Below are 16,075 nucleotides of genomic sequence, written 5' to 3'. Positions count from 1 at the left end.
CAGTCTTGGGGCTCATCTTGTTTGATAGGAACTGGGAGAGAAACAGGCTCAAGAGTGGGGAGGGAGTAAGTCCATGGCAGAGTATGACTCCTAGCAGCATCCCCCAATCCCCCTTAGGTCTGGAGTCTCCTAAGGCTGGCCTAAGCCTCTGTTTTGGTGAGCAGGAGTGACTGAGCTATCTGTAATGATTCTGGGACTGCAAGCTAGGATACCTGGAAGTCTTCAGTTGAGGCTGGGTTTGAACCTGGGTTCAAACTCCAACTCTTGTTAAAGCGCTGTCCTCTTGGTGATGTGAGGTACAGCTCTCAGATGCATGACTGTGAGAGCATCTGCCTTTAGGCTAATGGCTCTCAACCTCTCCCTTTCTGAGTCCTAAGATCAGGAAGTCTTTCCTCAAGTTTTGTGTATGAGTCCACTATAGCATCTGTGACTGGGCCCCAGAGCAAGACTGCCCCCTCCAAGGGAGCCTAGGGCTTTGTTAGGGAAATTGGGGGGTGAGGGGACCACAATGAAGCCTATTGTCTACCAGAAGAAACAAAAGGCTCCCAGTCTCTGGGGAGCCCTAGCCCATGCCCACCCGCTAATGCCCAGCACACAGGGAGGAGCCAGGGCCACTGGAGACAGGAGGTTTTATTGATGCTGATGGGGGTAGGAAAGGCCCCCAGAAGCATGGGGGCTGAGTCAGTCAGCAAATGCATAAGGCCTGGGCACAGAGGAGCAGGTTAGGGCACTTTCACCTTCTCAGGATTCTGTGGCTCCCTCACTGGAGAAGGGAGAGAGCATCTTGGGGGTGCAATTCCAAGAACAGCGAGGGCAGAGGTTAGAGATGGCTGAGAGCCCCTAACCTGAGGAGGCACCACAATAGGCAGCAACAACTGTGTGGAAAGCTAGATGAACTGGTCAGTAGCGGAAAATGGGAGGGGGCACTGGGTTGGCCTCTTGGGGAGGGGTCCAACCTTGGCTGGGATGAGCTCATGAGAATACCCGGTGTTCCCAAGCAGAGCGGGGTAGAGCCCAAAGCCCCTTTCTCTGCAGGCCTCCTTAAGGAGAAAAAGGCACTCAGAGAAAAAGGCATTCAGGGAGCCCCCTGGAAAGGGGTGCCAGAATTAGTCCTTAAGGCACAGCTGGGGCAGACAAGGCACCAAGGCAAAACTGGTGGGGGAGGGCAGGGGCAGCCTCCAAGCCGAGTGCCAGGGTCACAAGAGGACGCAGGACCGCCCCCGCTTGATCGGAGTGGGGTTGAGCACAGCCCGGACAGCCTCAGCGAACACTTCCTTGACACCATCCTGTTGCAGGGCTGAACATTCGAGGTAGCGCACAGCGTGGATCTGCTTGGCCAGTGCCTGGCCCTGCTGCGGTGTGATGGGCGCCTGGCCCTGCTCCTTGAGGCGCCGTAGAGTGTCAGGCTGGGCTCTCAGGTCCTTCTTGGTGCCCACCAGCAGGATGGGCACATCAGGGCAGTGGTGGCACACCTCTGGATGCCACTTGTGTCGCACGTTCTCATAGGAAGGCGGACTGGCAATGGAGAAACAGATGACAAAGACGTTGGTCTGAGGGTAGGACAGTGTACGGAGGCGGTCATACTCCTCCTGGCCCGCAGTGTCCCACAGGTTCAGGTTCACTGTGCGCCCGTCAACTGCGCTCTGCGCGCTGTAATTGTCGAACACGGTGGGGATGTACTCTTTGGGGAAAGCATTAGTTGTGTAGCAGATGAGCAGGCATGTCTTGCCCACAGCCCCATCACCCACCACCACGCACTTGATGCTCTGCATCGTGGGTGCAGTTGCTGTAGTGGAGGCAGTGCCTCCTCTCTCTTCTGGACCCCTCTGGCTGCAGTGACCTGTGGACAGATGAAAGGGGACATTCTTGGTTAGGGAGGCCTCTGCCTACTGGGAAGAAAAGATAAGGGCACACAAAGGGAAACCGGCTCCTGTTCCCTTAACCTGACACTATCCCAAAATCCCATCAAGACAATCATCAGAAAGATACACAATGAAAGGCCCTGAGACTGAGCAAAGATGCAGTATAATGTGGTAGAAAGCACATAAGCTCTGGCGCCAGATAAACTAAGGTCAAATCTTGGTTTTGCTATTTCCTAGCTGTGTAACCCTGAACAAATTGCTTAACCTCTCTATGCCTAAGTTTTCTTACCAGTAAAATGAGGATAAAGTAATATCTACCTCATTGGGTCATTATAAGGATTATATAATACATGTAAAGCATTTAAAACAGTGCCTCATCCGTAAGTATTAGCTTTTCTTTTTCTTTTTTTTTTTAGACAGAGTCTCACTCTGTCACCCAGGCTGGTGTGCAGTGGTGCGATGTCTGCTCACTGCAACCTCCGCCACCTGGGTTCACGCCATTCTGCCTCAGCCTCTCGAGGAGCTGGGACTACACGCACCCACCACCACACCCAGCTAATTTTTTGTGTTTTTAGTAGAGACAGGGTTTTACTGAGTTAGCCAGGATGGTCTTGATCTCCTGACCTTGTGATCCGCCCACCTTGGTCTCCCAAAGTGCTGGGATTACAGGTGTGAGCCACCGTGCCTGGCCAGTATTAGCTATTTTCCAGGCTATACAGACACAAAAGGAGAGTGCACAAATTTAGGGATCCACTAGATCCTCTACTAAATATGGACGCTTTCCACCAGGAGACTGGAAAGGGTTCTGGCACAGGACAGCTGTTCCAGGTCACTCTGATGCAGCCATAGGTAGAACCTCTCTCAACTCAGGGCCCACCCTGCCCTCTCCAAACCTGGTATCTTGGCTACTGAGTACAAACCAAAAGGCACAGTAAGAAACCTGCTGAGTAAGGGGCTCAATTCTTCAGAGAGCTGCCCTATCCCAATCCAGGGTATTCTGGCAAGGGGGAAATCTTTTTTTTTTTTTTGAGATAAGAGTTTCACTCTGTCGCCCACGCTGGAGTGCAGTGGCGCGATCTCAGCTCGTTGCAACCTTCGCCTCCCAAGTTCAAGTGTCTCCTGCCTCAGCCTCCCGAGTGGCCGGGACTATAGGCACATGCCACTGCATCCGGCTAATTTTTATATTTTTAGTAGAGATAGAATTTCGCCATGTTAGCCATGCTGGTCTCAAGCTCCTGACTTCAGGTGATCCACCTGCCTCATCCTTCCAAAGTGGTGGGATTACAGGCGTGAGTCACCACACCTGGCCACCCCATCATTCTTAGAAGTACTGAAAACCCTATCTGGCCGTGCACACTCTGGTTGCCAATTCAGTACAGCCAATTCAATGCAGGGGATTACTGGAGATTCAGTTGAACCTGGGATTTGGACTGGGGTCTGGGTATGTTATGATGAATGAGGTAGAGGCTGAGGCTCCCAGACAGTATCTTCTCTCAAGGTCCTTGGTGGGGTGGAGCAAATCTTTTTTTTTGTTTTTGGAGATGGAGTCTCGCTCTGTTGCCCAGGCTGGAGTGCAGTGGCACAATCTTGGCTCACTGCAACCTCTGCCTCCCGGGTTCAAGTGATTCTCATGCCTCACCCTCCTGAGTGGCTGGGATTATAGGCACCTGCCACCATGCCTGGCTAATTTTTGTATTTTTAGTAGAGATGGGGTTTCACCATGTTGGTCAGGTTGGTCTTGAACTCCTGACCTTGTGATCCGCCCGCCTTGGCCTCCCAAAGTGCTGGGATTACAGGCATGAGCCACCGTGCCTGGCCTGGAGCAAATCTTTCAAGCCCAACTAGGAAGGATGAAGTCAAGAGTAAGACAAAAAAAACTTGACTTTCCCCTCAATCTTCTGTCCATTTCCTGAGACCCTGGCATGTGCCTCTGAAAGATTTTAGAGCCTTCCAGACTCTTGGGTAGAAAATACCATCATTAAGAACATAGATGCTAGATTAAGACTGGCAGGGATTCTAATCACAGTTCCACCAACTAGTTATATGTGATCTTGGCAATATATTTGTTCCCCAAGCCTCAATTTTCTCATCTGTAAAATGGGCATAATCTTGCCTATTGCATTACAATTGCTCAGAATATGAAATGAGGCCAGGCACAGTATAATCCTAGCACTTTGGGAGAACGAGGCAGGTAGGTCGATTGAGCCCAGGAGTTTGAGACTAGCCTGGGCAACATGGCAAAACCGTGACTCTACAAAAAATGAAAAAATTATCAGGGTGTGGTGGTACACGCCTGTAGTCCCAGCTACTTGGGAGGCTGAGGTGGGAGCATCACTTGATCGCAGGGTGGTCAAGCCTGCAGTGGGCTATGTTCATACCACTGCACTCCAGCCTGTGTGACAGAGCAAGACCCTGTCTCAAAAAAAAAAAAAAAAAAAAAAAAGAGTTAATAATGTATAGAAGGTGTCCAGCATGAGGTATGGCACATAGCAAGTGCCCAATAAATGGGCTGCTGTATTTATTAGTGGGGTAAGTATGAGGAGTCCCAGCTCCAGCCAACATCTGGTCACCTCTGCAGGTGCCTCGGGGTGAGGAACTGCTTTTCTGAGTTCTGAAGCAAAGCTTCCAGAAACCCTGCGATTATTTACACTGCTATGGCAAGGGTCCTTCTCTCATCAGCTACTTTTTGGCCATGGGGGACTCTTGGTGGTCAATATGTGACTCCCTTTCCCTGACTGTCTCCCACAACCAGGGCCTGCTCCCTGAGAGGGGGCAGCCCTGTTTTAAACACAACCAAATCCCTGAGTATTCCTTATCCCTGGCTCCACCCAAGCACCATCACCACTAGCCCATTTTCTCCATTTCACTTGCTATACTGCAAGGCTGCACCCTGGTCTGGGAACCCCTTACCCCGGCAGCCTGAGCTCTCACCACTGGTTCAGAAGCTTCAAAAATCAATGACAAGTGGAGAAGAAAATCCCCACTGGGAAGTGGAAAAGAAACTTTCGTGGTATGGGGGATGCAAAGGACCCAGGGCTTGGTCCCAGCTCCCTCCCAGGGTACAGTTTCCCTTGGACTCAGCTGGGAAAGAAATGATTTCACTTTATGAAGTTGTGTCTCTGGTTCACATTAAAAAATATTTCCATCCTATTTGCATGAATGAGTGTGCGTGTGTGCGTGTGCACATGTATGTGCATGCAACCTCAGGACATTCAGATGGAGACCCTCAGAGTGTGGGTCAGGCAAGGGCATAAGGACCTTCTAGGTCAGTGGAGAGTTGAATAGAGACTTCAGACTACAAGTTGAGAGACCTAAGTTCTAACCCCAGTTCTGCTGACTCACTACAACCAAGCATGAGGCATTTACGCTTGCTGGGCCTCAGTTTTCCTATCCAGGAATTGGAGATTACAATGGTTGTTACAAGAGCACTAGGTAGATGAACTGAGACTTAAAGCTCCTTGGAGGCAGGTGGCATTACTTGTGCCCCAATGGATTATGCGGGAAGCCCTGACATTCAAAGCAGAACTCCTGGGCCTGCAATCTTCAGTTCCACACGGAGCAGGGGAGTGGGTGTTGACAGTCTGACTGAAAAGCCCAGCGCTGGGCTGGCCCAGGCAGGAAGACAAGGAAGGAACTCTGGCTGGCTGTCACAAGGCCCAAGAAACTGGAAGTACAGCTCTCTAAGGAGGTGGTTATCAACTAGCAATCAGTAAATCAGCTCTCAAAGGAGAGGGGAAGGACAGGGTAGCTTCTGGGCTGGGAAGGGAACAGGGACTGACACTGGAAAAGGATGGTAAGTATGGTACTGTCCAGAAACAAGCAGAGCAAAGGCAGTGTGGTATAGGGCCAAGAGTACTGGATACCTGACTCTGATGTCTTGAGTTTATCTGCTGACCTTTACCCTTGATAAAAAAAAAAAAAAAGCCCTCATATGGTATAAGCCTTTATAGATTGCATGTTATTATGTCATTGACCTTTGTAACAACCTGTCAGTACTATTCCTATTTTACAGATGAGGAAACAAATTCAGAGCAGTAAAAGTAACTCTACATCACACAGCTAGTTAGTATGGCAGCCAGAACACAAACCCAGTTTTGTGACCCAAAGTCCTGTTTTCCACGGTGCATCTTACAGTCTTCAAGTTACCCCTTACCAGCTAACTGTGTGACATTGATCAGGTAAGTTACTGCCCTTCTTGGAGCCTCCGTTTCTTCATCTATACAGTAGAAGTAATAATAGTAGCCCTCCCAGCCTCACGGGCAGCATCAAGGAACCTGACCATGGGAATGAATACGCTTTGTAAACTGAAGTGTTGTGCACACAGGAGGTGACAGGAGCAAAGCCTTTCATCCCAGAAGGCAGGAAGCACTGAGTATGCCTGTGTCTGTGGTGGGGGATCAGCCCAGTCCTCCCTACTCAGGTCTAGTTCAGACCTTTATTCTCTCTCCCAAAACAACTCTTTCTGAAATCCTTTGGCCTGAACTGGGTTGAATTAAGTTCCCATAGCCCATTTCAGGAGAGCATATGCTAAAAGGTAGAGTCTAAACTGCGCCAAATAGGAAGAAGGGATGTCAGTGCGGCAGGTGGCCAAACCAGGAGTGTGACCTACCTGGAGCGGGGTTCAACGATGACTTATTCACTAAGTGGCTTTTTAAAAAAAAAAAACATTAAGCCCAGCTCAGTGGTGCACCTGCAGTCCCAGCTACTAGGGAGACTGAGCCCAGAAGTGAAGGGTTGTAGTGTGCTACACTAGTCAAGGTTATTGTCCCTGTGAGTAGCCACTGCACTCCAGCCTGAGCAACGCAGCAAGACCCCATGTCTCAAAAAAAAAAAAAAAAAAAAAAAGTTATTTAGTAAATCAGTGGTTGCCGATCTGTTTTGATTTGTTTTTTCTTTTGGAGACAAGGTCTTGTTCTGTTGCCCAGGCTGGAATACAGTGGTGCCATCACAGCTCACTTTAGTCTCAACCTCCCAGGCTCAAGGCATCCTACCTCAGCCTCCTGAGTAGCTGGGACTACAGGCAGGCACCACCACACCTGGCTAATTTTTGTATTTTTTATTTATTTTTTGTTTGTTTGTAGAGACAGGGTCTTGCTATGTTGCCCAGGCTGGTCTTGAACTCCTGATCTCAAGCGATCCTCCTGACTAGGCCTCCCAAAGTGCTGGGATTACAGGTGTGGGTCACCACGCCTGGCCAGATCTGTATGTTATTAGACAAATTACGATGACTTATTCTGGCTTTTTAGTCCCAATTCACATCATGCCTGGTCCCTCATATTGTCATTCAGAGTTCTTCACAGTTTGTTAAGGGGTATTAGAGTTATATAGACTTGGGTTTGAACCCTAGTTCTGCCTCTTACCAGCTCTGTGACCCGGAGCTTATGATGATTTGCCTCTTTAAGCTTCAATTTCCTTATCTTTCAAATGCAGCAGCAACGTAGGGTACCTACCACATAGCAGTGTTACAAGGACTAAGTGCATTAATGTATAATATGTACACAATCTAGGTACTTTGCAAGTGTGAGTTCCCAGTTCCCTGGTCCAGAGGGATTTTCAATGTCCTCTGCAAACAAGTCAGGATCATTCTTGCCTCTGAACTTTTACTCTTGTTTTTCCCTCTGCTACTATTCCCTCTCCCTTCTCTAATCTTTCTTATTCCTTAGGGCCTAACTTAAGTTTCACAGTTCCATAAGGTTACTGAATTCTTCTTTGGATATCCGTTGCATGGCCATCTGTCACCCAGGCTCGAGTGCAGTGCCGCGATCTCAGCTCACTGCAACCTCCACCTCCCAGGTTCAAGCGATTCTCCTGCCTCAGCCTCCTGAGTAACTGGGATTACATGCAGGTGCCATCATGCCCAGCTAATTTTTGTATTTTTAGTAGAGACAGGGTTTCATCATGTTGGCCAGGCTGGTCTCGAACACCTGGCCTCAAGTGATCCACCTGCCTAGGCCTCTGAAAGTGCTGGGATTACAGGAGTGAGCTACTGCACCCATGGCCCCCCTTTTAATCCCGCTTTGGCTCTGTGTGATTCTCCTTTTCCAACAGTCATACGTAAGTTTCCCAGCTGTGGATGCCCTTCAGTCTGAAGTCTTGGCTTCTCTGGACTAAATGACAAAAAAAAAAAAAACCTCTAAGTATAGGGCTAGGCACACAGGACTGTACAACCATTGCCTTTTGATCTGCTTGTGCCAGCACTCATTACTGAGATATGGAGACACCTCTCTGAAGCCCAGTACCGGACACTCCCTGCCTACCCCACAACAGACAAGACTCAATGCTGAATCTTATTGGACAGCAATGACAGGCAAAAGCTATGCCTGAAATAGGCAAAAACCTCTCTTCCCAGTACCAGCTTGACCTGGCTCTGGCAGGGAATATAGCCCATGGGGGTCTAACCCTGTCTGAGTGTGGTCCCTGGAGCCTGGCTTGCACCCGGTGGGGCCTGGCCTTGGGGTGTGGCCCAGGCAGGCCCAGAATGGGGGAGGTAAAGGAAGTAGCTTGATTGCCAGATCTCTGTGACTGTTACAGCAGGGGAAGTGTCCCAACTGGGAGTGGGGGAGGGGAGGAACGGGCTCTTAAGAGATAGGCGAGTATGGAGGTGATGGGAACTTACCTCAGCCTTCTATAACCTGCCTCCCTAACATGGGGCTCCCTTTCTGCAGCCCTCCCTGAACCTCATTATAACTATAATGACATTATAACTATAATCCATCTCTGGCCATTCCAATCCTGATCCTCTACAAAGGGGCCTCCATATTCTCTTCCCTAAAATACATCAAGTAGTAATATGGAACCATGCACCATTGCCGCCTCTTTGAGGAAAGCGTAAATTATCCAAGTCAGAAGTGACTTATCCTATCTGGTCCCTGTCTCTCTCACAGGCATGGAGAGGCTGATGTGAATCTTAATCTCTTGTTATTAGACTGGGAGTGTCTAGAGGGCAAGGTCCTGGTTGACTGGACCTTGCTGAGCACCCTAAGCTGAGCACAGCATGTAGCAGCTGTCAGTAAATAACTGAATGAACTCGATGCAATCATGTCTTTGCATATGGGAGTTCCTCTTCCTGGAATGCGACTCACCCCCCTTCAGATCCTTCCTGTCCTTCAGGCCCAGTACTGTTCCCCAGCTTCTCCAGGACATCACAGCAACCCCCTCTCCTGCCTTACCTTTCCCAACACTGACTGTACTCTTCATTGTGCTGAACTAACTGGATGCTTCAGGGGGAGGGTAGTCTGACCTTCTGTTTATTTCCAGAAGCCCAGGGAAGGGCTGAGCAAAAGCTATAGAATGACATACCCCTCCTCCCCCATCAATCCACAGACTCTGATGCTGGGAACAAGGAAGAACCTCTATGACCAGGAGACACAAGACAAAAGTAACCAACTTCTTTCTCACTCACCCTGAAGAGCTCCAAGTTGGGATAATAAACACATAAGTTATACCGTCTTGTCTTCAACTGGAAGGGTGAGAGGTGAAGCTGGCAGATCTAGCTCAGAGATGATGAGAAAGATGGGAAGGAAAAGTGGTCCTGACAGGCTACAGACTGGGAATATCTGAGGACCCTTGGTCAAAGACAAGGCAAGGGGCAGGGGCACTGGTGGAAAGACTTCTGAAGCTCTACAAGTTTGTTTGTTTGTTTTGAAGGGAGGAATAGAGGAGAGGTGATATAAAGAGACTCAAAGGGGCTGCAGCTGGCTGCAGCTGGGCTGGGAGGAGGAAGCTGGGGGAGACATGAGGTCAGTGTGGGGCTGGGACCAGGCCAAGGGCTGAGTCTCTTTCTTCCTTTTCTCCCTATCAGCAGGGAAGAACCCAAGATAGCCCAGTTCCTAGTCTTAAAAAAAAAAAAAAAAAAAAAATCCCCTGGGTGCTGTGGCTCACGCCTGTAATCCCAGCACTTTGGGAGTCAAGGCAGGCAGATCACTTGAGATCAGGAGTTCAAAACCAGCCTGCCCAACATGGTGAAACCCCATCTCTACTAAAAATACAAAAATTAGCTGGGTGTGGTGGTGGGTGACTGTAATCCCAGCTACTCGGAAGGCTGAGGGAGGAGAATCACTTGAACCCAGGAGGCAGAGGTTGCAGTGAGCAGAGATCATGCCACTGCATTCCAGCCTGGGCAACAGAGCAAGACTCCGTCTCAAAAAAAAAAAAAAAAAAAAAGAAGAAAAAAAAAATCCATGCTGGAGGACTCTCCACCTCTTGCCATTCATCCTTCAGCCCCTGGAGAGGATCCTACACTGCAGCAGGGAAGGAAAGAGTTGATGCTACCCACTAGGAAATGAGACAGTGGTAGCTGGGAAGGCTGAGGGGCAGTCCAGGACCCTTTCACTAAGTCCTAGTTCCCAACCTTCTTCATTCATTGTCCCAGCACCCCAAGTGTTCCATAAAAGGTGAGCCTCAGCTGGGCACGTGGCTCACGTCTGTAATCCCAGCACTTTGGGAGGCTGAGGCTGGCAGATCACTTGAGGTCAGGAATTTGAGACCAGCCTCGCCAGCATGGTGAAACCCCATCTCTACTAAAAATACAAAAAAAATTAGCCGGGCCTAGTGGCACATGCCTGCAGTCCCAGCTACCTGGGAGGCTGATACAGGAGAACAACTTGAACCTGGGAGGTGGAGGTTGCAGTGAGCCGAGATTGTGCCATTGCACTCCAGCCTGGGCGACAGAGCAAGACTCCATCTCAAAAAAAAAAAAAAAAAAAAAGTGAGCCTCAGGACCAGGATGGCTCTGGCTGGGGGAGCCAAGGAAGCTGCCCCCTCCCCCATGCAGCACAGAGGAAGGGTGCACACTGGCTTCCTCCTCCCCCGCCTAGCAGCAGCTCAGCAGTCCCTGGGCCCCACCAAAGGCCTGTGAACTGGCACTTCCTTTGCCTTTGCTAATTTCATATGAGGCTGTACAGAAGTGCCATCCTCCCAATCCTGGCACCCCCACCTGAAAATACCCACAGAGAGACCCAGGGCTACCCAGTCCCTTTAGCCCCGCCCAAGGCTTGAGGGGGTTTCCACAAGGGAAAATAACATCAGGGAGGAAACTCCGGCATCTATTTTCCACTGTCAGTGAGGCAGAGCTGGAGCAGGAGACAGGGTACTCCATCTTACTACCCCCTGGCAAAATCCCCAACATTCTCTGCCTTCTTATCTCTCAAGCTCTAATGATCCTTGTGCTTGGGGAAAGGGCCACAGTTCTATCCCTGGACAGATACATATGTAGAGACTACTCAGACCTGTCAAATTGAGGCTAAGACACGAGGGCCCAGAGTGAGGGGCACTGCTATGAGGAGTCTCTTGGGGGAGGAAGAGTCAGAGACAGGATGTTCACTGTCCCCTTTGGAGGTACTGATATGCAACTCCTTAATGCTGAAATGGAGCCAAGCGAAACCAAGTTGACCAGGATTATATACAGTTGGTAGCAAATCTAGGACAAGGGTCAGGTCTTCTCACCTCCATCCTTATGCTACTTCTACAAAGGAGAGAAGGTGAGGATTCTAACTCCGGCCTGAGAATGGACCAACCATCTCTTTAACCTCATTCAGGACAACCCCACCATAGTTTATTCCTTCAGAAAATGGACCAAAGGGTGGGTTGACTTACATCTGAGCCCTTTTTGCTTCCAAGTTCCCAGGCCCTCATGCCCACCCATCCTGGTGCATTCATGATTTAGAACTAACATTACTCAACAGTCAGCCACTCTGGCCCTGCCCTAGCTGAGAAGCTCCTCCTCTGGCCTCTCGCTCCTGGAGAGATGCCCTCCCCCCAATATGAAATGAGGACAAAAGAGGAAGCTGGACCCTGGACAGGAAAACCAGTCTGATCTGGGGAGGTGGCCCAGGCTTTGTCTTTGGTTTCCCTCCTCAGCTCTTCTCACGGACCCCTACTGACCTCACTGCTAATGGGTCTACAATATATAGGAGTCTTCAGTGTGGGCCTGAGCCCCCTTCTTCACGTCACAACCTTGACATGTTTAGCCAAGACTTCAGTGGCAGCCTCCTAGGTTGTAGCCACCACCTCCCTTCACCCCCCAATATTTTCCCATTAAAATCTCTCCCGCCCTGGTCACATTTTTTCCAACGCCTTTTTTGCAATTAGCTCAAACTTCCCATGGGACCAGATCTCAACTGGGAGAATCCCTGTCTTACCCATCTTGTCTTTACCATCAGAGCCCTGTGGGTTTGCTCAGTTACGCAGAATACTTAAGTAACTACTGGTTTGCCAGCCTAGAAATTGGGACTCCTGGGGTTTTTATTAAGCTGTGATGCTGGGAAAGTGCCTTGTATGCACATCCTTCTTTAAACTGGGCTTTTATGTAGGTCCCTGGGATTTCTTCCCGCAGCCACACTTCTGTACCTCCAAGAAATGCAAAGAGAGACAGGTGGGTGGAAGGGAAGGATGGGAAGAAGAACAATTCATGGGAGAGGGACGACTGTGACATGGGAAGATGACAGAATGGGGAACAGGGAGAGCCCTTAAATTTAGCTGTAGCACTTAACTCCCCTCTACTTCTCTTTTTTTTCTAGTGGAGAGAAATGAATACAGATGACTGGAGGAGGTAGATAGAAGCAAGATCCTCAGCATGCACCCCAAAAGCTTGAGGAAGGAGCTCTAGAATGGAAACAACAAGAGCTTCCACAGCCAGGATGGACTGAAGTTAAATTTGGGAGGAATTCCTGAGAAGGAATAGGGTTCTAGGTGAGATGGGGAATATTAAGGATGCCTGAAGGCAGAGGGGTCAGTAGAACTCCACAGGGCTTCCTGGTCACTAAGGCTCTGATGCAGACCAGGACATCTGGGTACCCGGCCTAGGCAGGCCCCAGAAGGCAGCAGGAAAGGAGCAGACACCTTTGCCTCAGCCGCTTCTTAATTCAAAACTAAAACAGTTAAGTTCGAAGTTAGACCAGCTGCAGTCTTTCCTCCAGAATCCTGCCTTTGCCTCCTCCCTTTATTTCCATCACACCCAAGTTGGTCCCATTCTTTCCACCAGGTGATGCTGGAACTAGTAGGTAATGGAGTCGGGGACCTTCAGGCTGTCTCCCGGCTTCCAGGCCTGGCCCCTTGGTCAAGCACCACAGGTTGGGGTGATTTTGATTTCCCAGGGCCTCTCTTACCAGTCTTATTCCTGTGTCACCCTACCCTGACTGCTACAGACTGCTTCCTCCTGCCTAACCACAACCTCACTCACTGCAGGTTCCCTTCATTTTGCTGGTTTCCCTTGGGCCCTCTCAAGGCTGAGGGCAGTTATTTTGTCTGTAAGAGATAAAGATGTAGACACATAGACACGCTTTCTCTCTTGCGCGCGCGCGCGCACACGCTTTCCAGCTCTTTAATCCATCTCTATCACCGGGAGGCTGCAGACTGCCTCTCCAAGCTAGGGAGGTTTGAAAAGACTCTCGAACTCACTAAGTCTTCAACAACAGATCCTGATTCCAAAGCTGGAGATAAGTGGGTGGGAGAGAAGCATATAGAGAGGGTGACAAGCTGAAGGTTCAAGAGGAATGAGGGGTGATGGAAAACGCAAGGAGGTATAAGTGTGTGGTGCCAGAGCTGGGAAGGGAAGGGATGGGGCAGGTTGCAGAGGACTGAGATGAACATGGGGCCAGGTAGGTGAAGAGAGGTCAAGGCCTAGGTATGACTGCATATTTGGGGGAAAAGAGACTGAAAGGGATGAGAAGAGAGTGATGGCGGATTTCTGGGTAGAAACTAAAGGCGTGGAGGGAGACGATAGGAGCATGTGTATAATTCAGGGACTAAGAATGAAGAGGAATACTAGGAGATGGTTCTCAATCGGCCCCAAAAGACACAACAAAAACTTCTCAGGGACTATCAGTACCTCTGAATGAGAGTCCTTCCACCTCCAGTCACAGGGCAAGACCAAGTTACTCCCAAAAGAGCAAGGCCAGGCTCTGGTCAGGTAGGAACAGCGTTCGCTCACTAAATACCTACTGCTTGGCTCCAGGTAAGGTTGGGACTCAGGAAAACAGATATATAGAGAACGACTGGGGTCGGCGGGGCTCCCCCAACCCTAACCCCGGTCCTCCTGAGTGCAGAGGGCCTTGGGGCTGCAGCCCGAGTGTGAGTCTGGATTAGCATCGATCTTCCAGGGAGAGAGCTTTCGGAGGCCCCAGACACCGCTCCTCTCACTCCGACAAGTGTCACAACTGCCAGAGCAGAGAGAGTGCCTTTTCCAGCTCAGAAGCCCTCTCCCCTCATGCACTTCTCAACACCCCCCGCAACTTCTGAGGACACCCCACCTGAGTCCTATCTCCCAGCTCTGAGCTTTTCCACTTTAGAGACACTTCTCTTGAAGTCCGGGACCCTCTGACCTCAGGGGTCCCTCTCGGCTGCCGAGAGGCGGTACAGCCACCGGGAAGCCACCCTCGCCGAGCCTCCGCCGGCTCGCAGTGGCCCCGTCCCCGCCCCGCCCGGCCGGCCGCGCCCGCCCTACTTGGACCGAGCCGAGAAGCTCCCGCCCGCGGCCCCGGCCAGCAAACGCATGGGCCGGCGCCCGCGCCGAGTCCTGGGCCGGCCGGGCTCCCGTACCCCGGACCCCTACCCACCAGCCCCGGCCGGGCCTCACCTGGTGCCCTCCCCGAGGCGGGGGAGCTGGGGGCGGCGGCAGCGGCTCCGGGCTCGAGAAGGAAGTGAGAGCGGGAGGCCGGAGGAAGTGGGGGGGGCGGACCGGCGGGGCGGGGCGGGGTGGGGCGGGGCCCGACCAGGAAGTCCGAGGGCCGGTCTCCCCCTCTTCAGCCCCAGCCCGCCCCCAGCCTCGCCCCCGGCCCAGTCCCGGGCTCGCCACTTTCCCCCTCCCATCCCGCTGCCCCTGCGGCCAGTAAGTCAGGCCTCCCAAGGTCTAGGTCTCTTTGCCTCCTCCTGGCCACCCCACCCCTGGAGGCCCTACTCTAGGCGGTAGGCGTTCGTCCTCTTCCCCTCATCCCGACCCCACCAGCCTCCGCGGGAAGATGCTGAGAAAGGTGCCCCTGGGCCTGGTGCCTTCAGCAGCCCCAGGGATAGAGTGGTGGCCGAGGCTGGGGCAGTCCCCACCCCTGCCCTGAGCCCTGGGGGAGTGCGGGGTGGTGGTGATTCAGCAGTGGGAAGGTCCCAGACCCCTGGGGAGGGTGGGGAGACTCGTAGGGGAAGAGGAGCTGTCGTCAGCACCCAAGGGAAAGACAAGATCAGCAGAGGCGCAGGCGGAGCCGCGGGGCCCGAAAACAGGATGTCGAGTCGTTCAGCACCGTGCAGCTCCGCGCGGCGTGGCTCTGGGGAGGGGGCGGGGCGAACGGAGGACTTGGGGTTTCCCTCGCCCCCTCGCCCCCTGTTCTGCTGGGGCGCACAGCTGCTTGGGGCCGAAGGGCCGCACCCAGGCCTGAGGTCCGGCTTGGGCCCTGGGGACCCGCGGGTGGGCGGGCTCATGGGCGCCCTCTGGTGATTCAACTCCCTGGCCTTGCGCCCGGAGCTTTGACTTGAGAATCCATATCCTTCGTTCAGCGCAAACTTTCTGAGCGCCTACCACGTGGACAGAGCTCCGTGCTAAGGTGCTGTGAAGAAACAACGTTTAAGATAGGATCCCTGTCTTCCAGAAGCTTTTCAAATAAGAGGATTGATTCCAGGAATAAATAGCTTAACCCGAGCCTCAAATCTGTCTTTGGTAAAATAGAATAATTATATTTCACCCCATAATTTTGAAGATAACATGAGAATGGGTGTAAAAGACCTGTTGTCAATGCACATCTCAAACACTAAACAAGTATCTTTTAAAAATATACTCTGAGAACCTGGCACGTGGCATCTGCCGGTAATCACAGAGATGGTGAAACCCTGTCTCTATAAACACCAACACACTTACTTTTTGACAGAGTCTCACGATGTCACCCAGGCTAGGGTGCAGTGGCATGATCTCGGCTCACTGCAAATGCTGCCTCCCAGGTTCAAGCGATTCTCCTGCCTCAGTCTTCCGAGTAGCTGGAATTACAGGCGCGCATCACCACACCCAGCTAATTTTCGTATTTTTAGTAGCTACGGGGTTTCACCTTATTGGCCAGGCTGGTCTCGAACTACTGATCTCAGTTGCTCAGCCTGCCTCGGCCTCCCAAAGCACTGGGATTACAGGTGTGAGTCACCATGCCCAGCCTACTTATATTTTTTAAAAAAGAAATTTAATAGGAACCACATAAGTAATTTAAAACTGTCTAGTAATGATATTTCAAAAAAAGTGAAAA

General features: G+C 51.3%; 1 protein-coding gene across 1 annotated transcript; it reads right to left on the bottom strand.

Annotated features, from left to right (window-relative positions):
* Positions 1–612: 612 nt before the first annotated feature.
* On the bottom strand, positions 613–14,584 carry RHOG (ras homolog family member G). The gene is made up of 2 exons (XM_023209588.1): positions 14,437–14,584; positions 613–1,840 (listed from the first exon to the last, which is right to left on the bottom strand). Exon 2 carries the CDS (start codon positions 1,770–1,772, stop codon positions 1,197–1,199), a length of 576 nt encoding a protein of 191 aa, XP_023065356.1. The 5' UTR covers positions 1,773–1,840; positions 14,437–14,584; the 3' UTR covers positions 613–1,196.
* Between the last annotated feature and the right edge of the window lie 1,491 nt (positions 14,585–16,075).

Source organism: Piliocolobus tephrosceles, chromosome 13, assembly GCF_002776525.5.
Source record: "Piliocolobus tephrosceles isolate RC106 chromosome 13, ASM277652v3, whole genome shotgun sequence".
Taxonomy (NCBI): domain Eukaryota; kingdom Metazoa; phylum Chordata; class Mammalia; order Primates; family Cercopithecidae; genus Piliocolobus; species Piliocolobus tephrosceles.
The sequence above is the reverse complement of the archived record's forward strand: the minus strand, read 5'-3'. Positions and strand labels throughout refer to the sequence as shown.